This window comes from Brachypodium distachyon, chromosome 3 (genome assembly GCF_000005505.3).
Source record: "Brachypodium distachyon strain Bd21 chromosome 3, Brachypodium_distachyon_v3.0, whole genome shotgun sequence".
Classification (NCBI taxonomy): Eukaryota; Viridiplantae; Streptophyta; class Magnoliopsida; order Poales; family Poaceae; genus Brachypodium; species Brachypodium distachyon.
Genome location: NC_016133.3, coordinates 34,995,929 through 35,009,177, shown reverse-complemented (window position 1 = coordinate 35,009,177; position 13,249 = coordinate 34,995,929). Strand labels below are relative to the sequence as shown.

General features: G+C 45.0%; 3 protein-coding genes across 11 annotated transcripts; 1 reads left to right on the top strand and 2 right to left on the bottom strand.

Annotated features, from left to right (window-relative positions):
• Positions 1 to 1,039: 1,039 nt before the first annotated feature.
• Positions 1,040 to 4,792, bottom strand: LOC100838015. The gene is made up of 3 exons (XM_003574254.4): positions 4,637 to 4,792; positions 1,981 to 3,846; positions 1,040 to 1,661 (listed from the first exon to the last, which is right to left on the bottom strand). Exons 2-3 carry the CDS (start codon positions 3,835 to 3,837, stop codon positions 1,332 to 1,334), a joined length of 2,187 nt encoding a protein of 728 aa, XP_003574302.1. The 5' UTR covers positions 3,838 to 3,846; positions 4,637 to 4,792; the 3' UTR covers positions 1,040 to 1,331.
• Positions 4,793 to 5,062: 270 nt separating this feature from the next.
• On the top strand, positions 5,063 to 10,992 carry LOC100821937 (pectin acetylesterase 9). 9 transcript variants are annotated; one of them, XM_024460399.1, is made up of 12 exons: positions 5,077 to 5,486; positions 5,614 to 5,823; positions 6,458 to 6,537; positions 6,641 to 6,727; positions 8,976 to 9,100; positions 9,184 to 9,244; positions 9,352 to 9,408; positions 9,508 to 9,585; positions 9,668 to 9,773; positions 10,027 to 10,172; positions 10,361 to 10,427; positions 10,532 to 10,930. In XM_024460399.1, the coding sequence occupies exons 1-11, from the start codon at positions 5,318 to 5,320 to the stop codon at positions 10,364 to 10,366; spliced, it is 1,125 nt and encodes a 374-aa protein (XP_024316167.1). In that variant the 5' UTR covers positions 5,077 to 5,317; the 3' UTR covers positions 10,367 to 10,427; positions 10,532 to 10,930. The 9 variants fall into 9 exon arrangements, with proteins under 9 accessions (XP_024316169.1, XP_024316170.1, XP_024316171.1 ...); XM_003572004.4 differs by having other exon boundaries at positions 5,085 to 5,486; positions 10,239 to 10,427; positions 10,532 to 10,992; XM_024460398.1 differs by having other exon boundaries at positions 6,458 to 6,535; positions 8,976 to 9,051; positions 10,027 to 10,427.
• Positions 10,993 to 11,209: 217 nt separating this feature from the next.
• On the bottom strand, positions 11,210 to 12,516 carry LOC100821620. The gene has a single exon (XM_014900533.2). The coding sequence runs from the start codon at positions 12,462 to 12,464 to the stop codon at positions 11,238 to 11,240; it is 1,227 nt and encodes a 408-aa protein (XP_014756019.1). The 5' UTR covers positions 12,465 to 12,516; the 3' UTR covers positions 11,210 to 11,237.
• Between the last annotated feature and the right edge of the window lie 733 nt (positions 12,517 to 13,249).

Here is a 13,249-nt window from a genome sequence, read left to right as displayed (position 1 = left end):
TGGTGGCCGGTCCTCCCGCGTCCCCGGTCTTGCTTCCCCCTCACGCTACGACGCGCATGCCGGCTCCTCCCGCAGCCCAAGCCTCCTCGGGGAAGAAGACGATGAGATTAGGAGAAAAAAAAGATTTGACCCAGTGACAGATGGGTCCCACTAGTCAGTGTGAAGGCAAAACTAAATAGGAGCTGATATTTAGGAGCTACTGTTGAAGATTGACTTGAAATAGGGGCTAAATTTTTTAAGGAAAAGCCCTAAATAACATTTAGGGGCCTTGATTTAAGGGGCTACTGCTGAAGATGCTCTAACCCACATGAATTTTTTTTATAGAGAGACCTTTTGGATCAAACAAATACGTGCTTCAAAATTCATATGAATTGGTTTCTTACGCACTTGGTTTGTAATATTGCTAGAGGATGGGATTCTAGCAGGAGGTTAGATCTCTTAGAAAAATTCTTATGTGTTTAAGCAGACTATTGCTTATATTAATGTCTACGTAAAATTCCTGCAAACTTTTTTTTGTGGTGCAACCAAACAACTTGTGCTACGGATTCATGTCTTTTGAATTCCTATATGATTCAATATGTCATGGCATTCTATTCCTTCCTGTGATCTAAAGAGCCCCTCGGTATTTTATTTCAGGGTTTTAGATGCTTACATGACCCTAGGTAGCAGGCTAGAACCCATGATTTGACTAAAGAAAAATGGCTTCAGTCAGTCAACCCCTAGATGCTGTATCACATGGCAACCGGGCAATTTTGCGCTGCGTCAAGTGTCAACTGCAAGCTTCTGCCCGGAAATCCCTAAGAAAAAGAAGCTTACAACTAGCAGAAGATGCACCATGACACCAACCAATGCAAAAACCGAAACCTGAACAGACACTTCCACACAATGCGCCGTTTCGTCCTGATATATGTTGCCAGTTCCAACGCCTGCATTATCCAGGAACAACTGCATATTCTGTCCAGTATGCGTGCATGATCTTTAGGCTGAATGAAAAATGAGAGAAGTTGCAGTCCAAAATATATATGAAAAATGAGAGAAGTATGCAGAACTGGCCATAATCTGGTCTATTTATCTTCTCAACTCCTGGAAAGAGGTTTTTCATACAAAACTTTTCTTCTCTTCAGAATTACAACAACAGTTATGGCCTTCCTAACTTGCTAGTAATACAGAAGCCAAAGGCTTGTGCTATAAAACTACATGATGCTCCCATCTTAATGAACAAACTACATGCTGCTTCTATCCTTACGAACAAGATATGTTTCCCTTTTGATTTCATGAAACAAAAAGAGCATGATCAACCCCAAATGTTGAACATGGTGACAAAAATCTTGCTATACTCTTCCCATAGGTGAGAAGGGAGGGCCGTCAATGATAGATGGAGTTGTTTTTCTTTTCGTCCTCTTCACCTTCTTCTTTTCTTTTCCTGTTACTGATTCCACTAACTGCTTCACTTCTTCTTTCAAGAGAATCTTAAGTGAGCTGGAGTAGAGTTTGTGCTTGAATTTCTCTATCCCAATTGCTGAAGAAGCTTCAGAACAGTGAAGCAAGGAAATGCAGATTGAGAATGCCTGCAGTGCTGATAACCGTGCATGGAAATCCACTGAGAATTGTCCGTTTCCATCTGCCTTCATCAAAAGCGCAGGGAGAACTTCTTGGTTACCCTGCTTCAACAGTTGGACTACACAAATTAAAGACTACATATGGTTGAAAACAAGTTTTACTGAGAAGTAGTACGCCATATGTGCATGGCTTTAAAGGTAGGGTCAAAGAACAAGGCATTCCAACTATCATAAGAGGGATATTTCTTTTGATGCGTTAACTCGGTTGGGGAACATTGAGTACTATAACTCATTAGTAGGAAAGTTCAATATTTGGGACCAGTAAATCATATTCTTACTAAAAAAAACGCGCCACGTAACATTCACAATAACTGTACTTGTTTGGATTTTTTTTCGTATTAACATAAAAACTAAGATTTACCTGAACAAATAGCTCCATGGGATGTTTGCTTTCATTCATCACAGAATCAACCCAATAACTGTCATATGCATTGTCAAGGACAACGATTGGGCAAGACATGTCCCACCCACCGCAATCGCACCTTCCACCACTCTTCAGACGGTTAAGTAACGGTGATGGGCTGCTCTCGTCATCCCTTGGTAACCCATGTGCTCCGCCTGCTGTAGCAATTTTGATAGTTCCAGGCGAAGAACCCGATTTCAATTCTTTGGACCGGGTTTTATGAAATGGAACTTGGATTACAACGGCTGCAACCTCCAAATGGGGATGAAGATCTTCTTGGGACCAAAGACAAAATGCCGATCCATCTGAGTTATTCCTTGCTGTATTTTGCCTCTCCATCATATTATTTCTCTCTAGAGACTCCCTAGAGATGGAATTACGAACAACATTGCGGGATGTTGGTTGAATGAAATCTGTACACTGGGTTCTCTCAACGGCAGAGCTCCGTCGTGCATGAGCAATGTCATACAAGACAAACTCGCTGGTGGCTGAGTTATTTAAAATACCATCTTCTCCAACTTCAGAGTACAGATAGGAAGACACATGCATCTGGCCAACAATAGGAGGCAGAGATCCATGCCTATCCTTGGAGGTCCTTCCCACGGTACTTGATCGTTTGCCAACACTATGGAAAGTGTAAATCCAATTCAGTTCGTTTCCAGATTTCCAGGTGTTAGCATAAATGGATTCTTCTGGACCCTTGGTACGAAACTCAAAACCAAAAGCACAATTATCAGGATCCAATTTAAGAACAGCATGAAGATGAGTTGGCGATGAAGTAACCGTCATAGGCCGGGCTTCCACACTTGTCTGGCATTTAGGTGTGAGGGTTTGCTCAGTCCTGGAGATATCACTCAACAAAGGTTTGTGCAGTGCATTATTTTTTCCTCTAGCTGGTGCATTACTACTTTTCGGATCTCCCTTTTCCAGGAGGGAAGGATTTCTCAAAGACTTCGACTTCATGAAAGGATCCATAATTTTCCTGAATGTACTGGATCGAGCCTTTTTCTTGCCATCGACAGCATGAATACTTTCTAACGGATAGGTAGCATCAAAAACACCTACCTTAGCTGAAAAGGACTTGGGCAGATTACTCACCAAGTCTCTTTCACCTGAGTTACTGCCATCAGGATAAACACCAATCGGATGTTGGAAAATTGAACTTTTATCTTTTTTACCGCTGCCTTCTAGCAAATGAGGAGCCACATTTTTGCAGGGACTTTTAGTGGTGTCTTCCTCGAGAGATAATTCTAGCAAACTGTCTCTTACATCACCTTTCAACAGATTGCAGTCCATGCGTGGCCTCCCAAGCTTCAAATTCTCATCAGGAACCTTAAGTGATGAAAGATTTATAAACTCCCTGTCATCCTGATTAACTTCATGATTTCTGTTCATCGAAGACCTTGACTTGCCTGAACGGCTCCTCTGTGGAGCCACATAAGCTCCGCTAGTGCTGGGCTGAGAGGACAAGTCCACAACCCCAAATGACATAAATGCATCTCTCTCGTATGAGGAATCTAATTTCCTCCTCGCCTCTTGGAGTTTCCTGAGTCTGCTAACATCACTGGAGCTCTGGTACATAGAACCCCGACTATGCATCATGCTATCTTCTGAGTTTGCCTCTAGGCGTCTTGAAGGCAGACTTTTGCAGTGAAAATTTGGGATCCGGTCAAGGCGCATATCACCCAATTTCCCATCGGGGCGTTTCAACTGGTGATATCTGCCCGGTAGTGTTTCTCTGCTAGGACTCTCTGTTTCCTCATCAATCGGTTCCATGGCTTCCTTAGCTACACTTGGCCGAGAGCGATTCCCCATGTAGGAAATCTGCATTACAAACCATAAAAACAATACTCTCATCAGAACAGGATAAGGAGGACAGTGGAATCAGCCATAAGCCAAGAACAATCATAAAAGGCTAGTAGTATAAATATGTAGCAAATCTTAGATATCAATTTTCCAAGCTTCAAACTCCATATGACCAAATCCCCTAAAAAGGAAAAAAAGAGTACTCCCTCCGATCCTAAATTGTTGTTGAAATATTACATGTATCTAGACGCTTTTTAAGAATAGATACATCCATATTTGGGCAAATTTAAGTCAAGAATTAGGATCAGAGGGAGTAGTACATACTGTATACTTCCAAAAGAGCAAGGAAAGTCCACCACACACAGTGACACAGACAGCTAGCTTAGTTTCAAGAAGAGCAGCGCAATGGACCTAACTAAAACAAGAGCAAAATAAATCTCCAAATCTACTCTGTTCAAATTATCACCGAATCAAATCAGAATATATCCATTTCCTATAAATGAATAATACAGTAACACAAACAGTTTCACGCATCCACCGAAATTTTAGGAAGAGATGAACAGTTCCCCACATGCAAGTCAAATCCCGCCACAGAAGAGGCACAACCCTTCCCGCTCCTCACATCTGCACCGAATCCAAGCCACATTTTATTGAAGAAACGCATCCGAAGACCTGCCATCCCTATGGTCGAACCTCCGTTCGCCCAAATCTACACAACCGACCGCCCCCAAGCGTTGCAAGAGAACTTCGATTCGAATCCACCGAGGGCGCCACTCCCATTAAGGAATCCAAAAACTGCAGCCATTACCTTTGAGTCGCCGGGAACCAGATCAACGCTGCAGCAGAACAGCCTCGGTCCTCACGCAGCCTCGCTCCCCTCTCTCTCCTTCTGTCTCTCTCTCGTGTGAGTGAGGGAAATATTCTTGGCGGCTGACGAAACTGAAATATTCAGGAATCTATTTGCGCCTTCATTACGCAAGAGAGAGTGTGAAATTGCGGAAGGTTAGGGAGTATACTAGAAGAGCTATCAGCAGCGGAGTTTCGGCCCACTTGTGGTAGGTCTCAGAGAAGGCCTGGCCTGTTCGGCTCTTGGCCCATGTCCAGGAATGCGTGCCTCCTACTCCTCTAGGCCTGGCCCACCGCCAGCGTTTCGGTTTGTGGCCGCCGCAAAGAAACCGTGATCTACCCTATTCAACCCATCCCAACGAAACGAACCGACGCCGACGCAGGCACATCCGAGCGTTTCAAGAAGAAAATATAAATGCAGAGCGCTCCCCATCGTCGTCACGGTGAATCTATCCGGTGCATTCTCTTCTCGCCTCGCGGTTGCCATGTCGTTTTCCAGCTCGCGAGCGCCCGGCCCCGTTTGTGTATAAATATGTCCATGCACACCCTGCACCAGATTAGCTGGAGCCGCCTGACCTGACACGCACGCACAGCTGCCTTCTTCTTTCTTGCTCTGCTCCTCTGCCCACTGTTTGTTGTCGCCATGGCTCGGCGGCGGCCGCGCTGGACGTGGGCGGCGGTCTTTATCGCTGGTGTTCTCGTCGTCTCTGCTTCTGTTTCTACGGCGGCGGCGGCGGCGGCGGCAGAGGAGGAGGAGAAGAAGCTGCTGGTGGACATGACGCTCGTCCCGGACGCCGCGTCCGCGGGAGCAGGCAAGTCACTGGGCGTCGCCCAATCTCCTTTTCCTTCACGTGCTCCATGCCTTCGACGAATCATGGTTCATATGCATGATGTCTTCTGAATCCATGGCGCCCGCGCGGCCCTGCGGTTGACTTGCAGTGTGCCTGGACGGGAGCCCGCCGGCGTACCACCTGGACCGCGGCGCCGGCTCCGGCGCCGGCTGGCTGCTGCAGTTCGAGGGCGGCGGGTGGTGCAACGACGCGCGGTCGTGCGCCGAGAGGGCCGGGACGCGCAGAGGCTCCACGCGCCTCATGAACAAGCTCGAGGTCTTCTCCGGCGTGCTCAGCGACGATCCGGCCAAGAACCCAGGTATACCCTGAAGAAGATCAATCTCAATTAATCAATTCTTTCATCTGTTCCGTGCCATATTTAGTTTCTTTCGAGACAAAAGAAGAAGGCTTTTCTGAATCTTAATTCCCGATCTCGACAATGATCGCGCGTTTATTAGAGACATTTTACCCGGTGATTCTTCCTGATTTCCCTCCTACTTACCTTGTACGCCAAGGCGCCAAGCCGAGGATGATGAAGATCACCCGCACATGTTTCCGTGTTCTTGGTGGCACGTACGTACTGTCTGCTTTTTTGGCAAAAAAGGTGACAGCGGTTCGGTAATCACAATAAAATTCGGTGGGTAGGTAGCAGCAGCAACAGTTTGTTGCTTTTCTATCATCATCTAGGTCCATGGCGAATTCAAGCTTACGGTCCTACAAGAATAATTAGCCCACATCCATCTGTTGCATCTGGCCACTTGCAGGGCTTCTGGTCCAGAAATTCAGATCAATTCCTGTCAGTCTTCTGTTTATCATACGAAACGTGTGGTTTTTGGCTAGATTAATCTTGCGATTCACTTGTTGGTCGGGACGCTAACCGTGCTTGACAATGCCGGAGAAAAATTACAGGTTTTCTGACACGGTGTTAATTAATTTGCCAAAACTTTGAGCAGATTTTTACAACTGGAATCGAGTGAAGCTGCGGTACTGCGACGGCGGCTCCTTCGCCGGTGATTCAGAGTTCATAAACGGTGTAAGTTTGCTTACATTGTTTCACACTGGAGAAAAAGTTCACATCCCAATTGTCGAGCAAACAACAGAAGGTTGATCGCTGCTTGCTGTTTGCCACTCTGCAGACTTCAATCATCTACATGAGAGGGCAGAGGATATGGGATGCTATCATCACCGATCTCTTTCGAAAAGGCCTTGCGACAGCCCAACAGGTTCTGTTATGTACTATGTTCTACGTATTCCCAATTGCGCTACATACATCCTAATTTCTGTGAAACGTACGCGGGATTAACCACATCCGGTGAGTATTGATATATATTTACAAATTAGAACGGAATAAATACTACTCCCTCCGATCATAAATTGTTGTGAAATATTACATGTATCTAGACGCTTTTTATGAATAGACACATCTATATTTGACCAAACTTGAGACAAGAATTTAGGATCGGAGGGAGTATTAATTAGTTCTGTCATCTCATTATTTATCATCGTGCTTTAATGATGTATTATATCCTTCCTCGTTTGTTCGAGGCGCAAAGTTCATAGTAACCCTATACAAAGTTGTTGTCATTACCAAACAACATTTAGTATATGGGGTATAAATGCTCGATGCTACAGTGCCATCGAATAGACACATCTATATTTGACCAAACTTGAGACAAGAATTTAGCATCGGAGGGAGTATTAATTAGTTTTGTCATCTCATTATTTATCATCGTGCTTTAATGATGTATTATATCCTTCCTCGTTTGTACGAGGTGCAAAGTCCATAATAACCCTATACAAAGTTGTTGTCATTACCAAACAACATTTAGTATATGGGGTATAAATGCTCGATGCTACAATGTGTAAAGTATGGCATATACGACAAACTTATGGCGAATGTCATCATATACTTGAACAAAGTTGACACGTCGATGTTTTTTAATAGGTTTGATCGACCCTGCGAGTACGACTAGTCCTATGTTAGGAGTGGTTTCAAGGGGTCGTGTGTGTACTAGGATGTACATGTGTGTCTTGAAATTTCATTTTTATCTTTATGTTTATTACCTTTACTATTTATAAATTTAAACTTGGTGGTGATGATACATCCTAATTAGACCCCCCAAATCTAACATAATCTTCCGTATTCTAAAAATGAGGGGCCCTAAATCTAATACAATTAACACATTCCTTACATGTAAACAATTATTAACACTATTTTTTTAAACGGAAGGTCTAACAAAGAGATAAAAATCCAGAAAAAGGGCAAAGTTCATACTTGAAAAACAATTGATAGATTAAAGTAAAAATCCTATAATAACTACATGGCAGATGCCTACAATTAGCTAGTTATCTCTTAATTTATGGTGGTGGTGATACGTTCTCCCTCACACCTTCTAAAAACTAGCCCCCTCCACCCTTCTCAAATCTAATACAATTAGTACGTTCATTACATATATACAATTAGTACTATATTTTCCAGGCATTATGGCCCAATAAAGAGAGAAAAATTGGAAGGAGAAATTATTAGGTTGAAAATAATAAAATAAATACGTCCCAATGTGTGGGCACTTAGTTAATCATCTATATACTTTCTACATGTTTTTACTATAAAAAATAATAATTTCTACATGTTTTTGTTTATAACAATTCCTTAACTAGTGGTTGCAATTGAGTGACTGATTGCAATATCAATATATTTTAACATAAACCTAATAAAAGTTTGACTTATTAGGACAAACCTAAAGGTACTACTCCCTCCGTTCCAAGACACAACTCTTATAGATTTGTGCACTTGGACCAAGGCAGTTCTCGTTTCTAGTGCGTGACCATTCATATTAGATTAATAGTAAATGGATGTGAGTAATTATTGCCCGGGTACGGGTACCAAGAGAAAAATGAGGTGATGTGTATTGTGGAATAAATGAGAAAAATCTATATGAGTTGTGTTTTGGAATGGAGGAAGTTTGTAGAAACAAATGGATGCTATGAAATACTAAAATTAGAGCATAATCAATGCTATTAATTAGTTTTGGCATCTCGTTATTTATCATCGTGCTTTAATGATATATTATATCCTTCCTGGGTTATATGAGGTGCAAAGTCCGTATTAGCCCTACTAGGAGGTACTCGTGCGTCTTAAAATTTCATCCTCATCTTTAGTTTTATTATTATCTCTTAGTTTACGGTTCGTGATGGACACACACACACACCCAACTCTAATACAATTGGTACATTTATTACATATATACAATAAGCACTATATTTTCCAAAAATCCAGACGGAGAATTTATTAGGTTAAAGATAAAAATAATACAGTATAATAAATTAGGCGACGATGTTCAGGCACTTTGTTTATTGTCGGTAATAGTCCCATAACTAGTGGTTGCACAGTAACTGATATGAATCAGTCTATAAGATAGGTAACTGCACAACAACTAAGCCATGGTTTTGATCAAGTTCTGAATCCTTCAGGTACTGCTCTCAGGCTGCTCAGCAGGAGGCCTGGCGACATTCTTCCACTGCGACGACCTCCAGGAGCGTCTTGGAGGTGCCACCACGGTGAAATGCATGAGTGACGCTGGGTTTTTCCTTGATGTGTAACGTTGGAGCTAACTGAGTAATATGTTTACTGCTGGACGGTGATGCTCATGTGCTGAGAGGATTTGATGCCATTTTGCAGGGATGACATTTCAGGCGACAATACCATTAGACCTTTCTTTAGCAGTCTAGTCGATCTGCAGGTTCTTTTCACTAGTAAAGCATCCTCTTCCCACACCAAATTGGGAACCATTTATGATATTTTGGAGTTTTTTTAAGTACGTTTTTGACCTTTTGAATTTTTATCTAGGGAGCTCAAAAGAATTTGAACAAAGAATGTTTGAATTCGATGCTCTATCCTTATCAGGTCAGGGCTCATCACATTATGATTTATGAGTCTCCATTCAGAGTAACTCCATTTTTTGCACTATGGTTTAACTGATCATACTTTCCACCCCTTGTGCAGTGCTTTTTCCCACAATATGCGCTTCAAAACATAAGAACCCCCTATTTCATCTTGAATTCAGCTTACGACGTATATCAGGTAAAACAAGACATGTTACTATTTGATATTTTTCAGCATCTGAACACGAGTAATAACCACATGCTTAACATTTCCTGGGCAGTTCCATCACACATTTGTGCCTCCTTCTTGTGATCCTAGAGGTCAGTGGAGCCGCTGTAAATCAGACCCTGCGGCATGCAGCACATCCCAAATTGCAACTCTCCAAGGTTACTTTTGTGTGTTTTATACAATTTTTTGCAATATGCATCAGACCAACGGGTGGAAGATTCTAGATTAAGTTACTGTCTTGACAAAACAAACAGATTAAGTTATTGTCCTTGTCAGAGTATCCAGATACAGACTGCATTGATGATATGATACACATTTTACTACATATTCTTGAAAAAGAAATATTACATCGAAGGGACATCTACAAAATTTTAAGTTACTACCTTCGGACATTTCTGAATTCGTCTGCAGGCCTGAGAAATGCAATGTTAACGGCTCTAAACCTGTTCGAAGGCGATTCGAAGGTGGGGATGTTCATCAATTCTTGTTTTGCACATTGCCAGAGCGAGCTGCAGGACACATGGTTTGCACCAAATTCCCCAAGTCTACACAATAAGGTACTAAAACAATTTGCATGTACTTGTATGTATGTTGCTTCCATTACAATCTCTTCGGAGTTTCAGACAATTGCAGAGCTGGTTGGGGATTGGTACTTTGAAAGGGGTGCTGCCCAAGAAATTGACTGCGCTTATCCCTGTGACTTGACGTGTCACAACATTATACCAACTGGTTATCCTTTTGACAGGGTTAAAGAAATTCCCGAATTTTAACCGATCATTTGATATTGAGGCAACAGATTTAAAAGACTCCAGGTACTTGAATTTACATCATTTTTTTCCTTCAAATTGACAACCGGGACCCAGTTGTCCTCAGCTCATCTTCTTTGCTTTTTTGTTTACTTTAAACTGACATGTAGGGTCACTGGGTTTAGCGAGAGATGAAACAGGAAAGTTATGGTTCATCTGTGTAGCTCGCCATCTAGAAACATCCGCCGGAGCGGTGTTACGGCAATCCTAGTGAGGAAGAAGGCAGTAGATCAGTGACGTGACTGGCAATTTTCTGCAGTTCTTCGAGGGGAAACATATAATCAGGTGGAGGAATATAAAGGGGTAGCTTAGCGGCCTATTGAATGGCTTCCAAAAGCTAAATGAAATGAAATTGAGTTGTAAGATGCACATTCGCGTTGCACCTGGATGAATAGGTGGGCTTGCTTCATCGTGTTGGTACTTGGTGAAGAATGTTGTGATTGTGAAGTTTACTTGTAGCACTGAATCAGTCAGGGGGGAGGGGATATATGTGGGATTCTGCTTGCACATATCCCAAATTGCAACTCTCTACATACAAATTGCGCAATGTCCATCAAACTAATTACCTGTATACTTTGGGCCAAAATCAGTCTCATGTACTGCCCCTAAATAGATACTCCATAGAGGCAATTCAGATAAAATGAATGTTACAGGCATCGGTGATTCAGATAAAATGAATGTTACAGGCATCGGTGAATGAATCTGGTAGTCCTGATGTTGTACATTGTTTGTCCAGCACCTCAATCGAGAGTAGCAGGAATTTCATCTCCCAACTAGCTAGGAATACCTAAGATGGGCTTTAAACTAAGCTACGGGCTACCTCATGACGGTAGCGGTTACATCTGGTAACATGGCCGGGAAGAACCAGAACGAGTCGCCGTTGGTGAACTCGCCTTCCTGGTGCTGCGTCTTCTTCTTCAGCACCGGTAGGTCGTGGTCCACCCACGACTCCACCCAGAACCACGCGCTACCCCCGCCACCTGCGACGGGGATCAACGAAGGCTGGTGCGCGAACAGCACCATGCCGGGCGGGCGGCGGGCGGGCGCCGCCGGCACGGAGGCCGAGCAGCCGCGGCCCAGCAGCAGGACGCGATTGCCGCGCGCGCAATCCTCCCGCGCCCACGCCTTCCTGTCCCAGTCCAGCCTGAAGAGCGCCACGCGGCAGCGGTGCTCACTGTCGCCGCCAGAGAGCACGACGAGGTGGACGTGCCCGAGCGACTCGACCAGGTAGTGACGGCGTGTGACGCCGATCTCGCTGCCGGATGGGAGCGGGAAGGCCGGATTGCGGCGCTCCACCTTGGGCTCCGGGTCCGCGAGGTCGGCGCGCCAGATCTTCCCCCTGCCGTCGACCAGGTACACCATGCTGCCCACGACGACCATGTCGCTGCCCGCCGCGTCGTAGCGGAACCCCGGCACGCGCAGGCTGCGCCATGCCCCGCCGTCGCCGGGGCCGCAGTAGGCGAGGAGCCGGTCCGTGGCGAGGACGAGGAAGCACATGTGCCGGCGGTCGTCCGGGTACGGGGCGAGGGCCGCGTGCAGCCGCCCCGTGTCGGCGCACTGCTTGTCCCCAAACGGCCACGACACCACCATCCGCGTGCCGGGGTCAAGGGGGTTCACGAGCAGGAGGCGGCGCGGCGGCGCATCCACCGCGACGAGCACGAGCCACCCGAAGGTGGACGACGCGACGCAGCGATAGTACCCCTCCCCCGGGATGTCGTACGCGTAGGCCCGCCCGCCGGGGATGTCGTAGAACTGGCGGCGCACGGAGGCAGGAGCCGGCGCGTGCCGCGCGGAGGAGGGCCCGCCAGCGGAGGCGGGCTGCGGGAGCATGAGCCAGGGGAACGGCGGCGGCGAGCGGCCGACGCGGCGGCAGAAGAAGCGCCAGGAGCGGGAGACGAGGCGGAGAGCGAGGTGGTCGGCGAAGCCGAGGTAGGGGGCCAGCGTGGAGAAGAGGTGGTCACCGGGGAGGAGCCTGATCCTCCTGCCGCCGCTGCCGCTGCTGCAGTCGCTAGGGTTTTGGGCCTGAGGAGGCGGCGCCGCCATGGCGTCGCGGGGAGAGCGATCGACACATGCAACGCGAGAGCGAGCCGGTTTGGTTGGGACTCGCGCACGCGGTGAAACCTTTTTATGGCCCCTCCCGCGCGCCGCATTGTACGGGATAAATGCGTGTGCGTCCATAGGATTGATTTGCATTTATTTTTAAAAAATTTCATTTTATCAAAACATATAATTTTTTATTTGGTTTGGATTTTCTTTTAAATGCGTTTAAATGCGGCGCGTCTATCGGTTGCGTGTTGGCTCTTCGAACTCTATGTGTCGCGTAGACTCAACGGTAAAATAGCACCATAACACGTCTCAAGCTTATACTCTATACAAACTACACAATCAAATAGCATTAGATGCAACTATGTATAAAGGTAGTAAGATCGACTCTTAATTAACTCTTAAACAAATTGGAAATTTGGGTTAAGACACTTACAAAGATAGTTAGTCACAAAACTCATTGTGTGAGCTATCTTTTACGGTCGGTTCTACACAATAATATCATTGTGTTTCTTCAAAAGGAAGGTTCACCGTATCGCCACTTACACGGTAAGACCACAAAAACTTTATGTAATCTCTAGAATTTATTCTATATGAATTCTAAAGGAACACGTTGCACCGAGTACATCCGAGAAATTCCTTTACTTTCAGTAATTCCATGTTTTTAAATACGATACTTCAACATGCCATGACATCTCCATATTCCATTTCCGCTAATCATTCGTTCTAGAATTCCATGTTTCAAATAGGCAACTATTTTCAAATCCGTAACCGCTGGACAGCTA

Excerpts from the sequence above, each read along its gene's own strand:
- LOC100838015 (XM_003574254.4), bottom strand. The coding sequence starts at position 3,837 with ATGGGGAATCGCTCTCGGCCAAGTGTAGCTAAGGAAGCCATGGAACCG. Across the intron at positions 1,662-1,980 it reads CCATGGAGCTATTTGTTCAG|GGTAACCAAGAAGTTCTCCC; the intron begins GTAAATCTTAGT and ends CTGTTGAAGCAG.
- LOC100821937 (XM_024460397.1), top strand. The coding sequence starts at position 5,318 with ATGGCTCGGCGGCGGCCGCGCTGGACGTGGGCGGCGGTCTTTATCGCT. Across the intron at positions 9,245-9,351 it reads GCAGTCTAGTCGATCTGCAG|GGAGCTCAAAAGAATTTGAA; the intron begins GTTCTTTTCACT and ends ATTTTTATCTAG. Across the intron at positions 9,774-10,026 it reads CCAAATTGCAACTCTCCAAG|GCCTGAGAAATGCAATGTTA; the intron begins GTTACTTTTGTG and ends ATTCGTCTGCAG.
- LOC100821620 (XM_014900533.2), bottom strand. The coding sequence starts at position 12,464 with ATGGCGGCGCCGCCTCCTCAGGCCCAAAACCCTAGCGACTGCAGCAGC.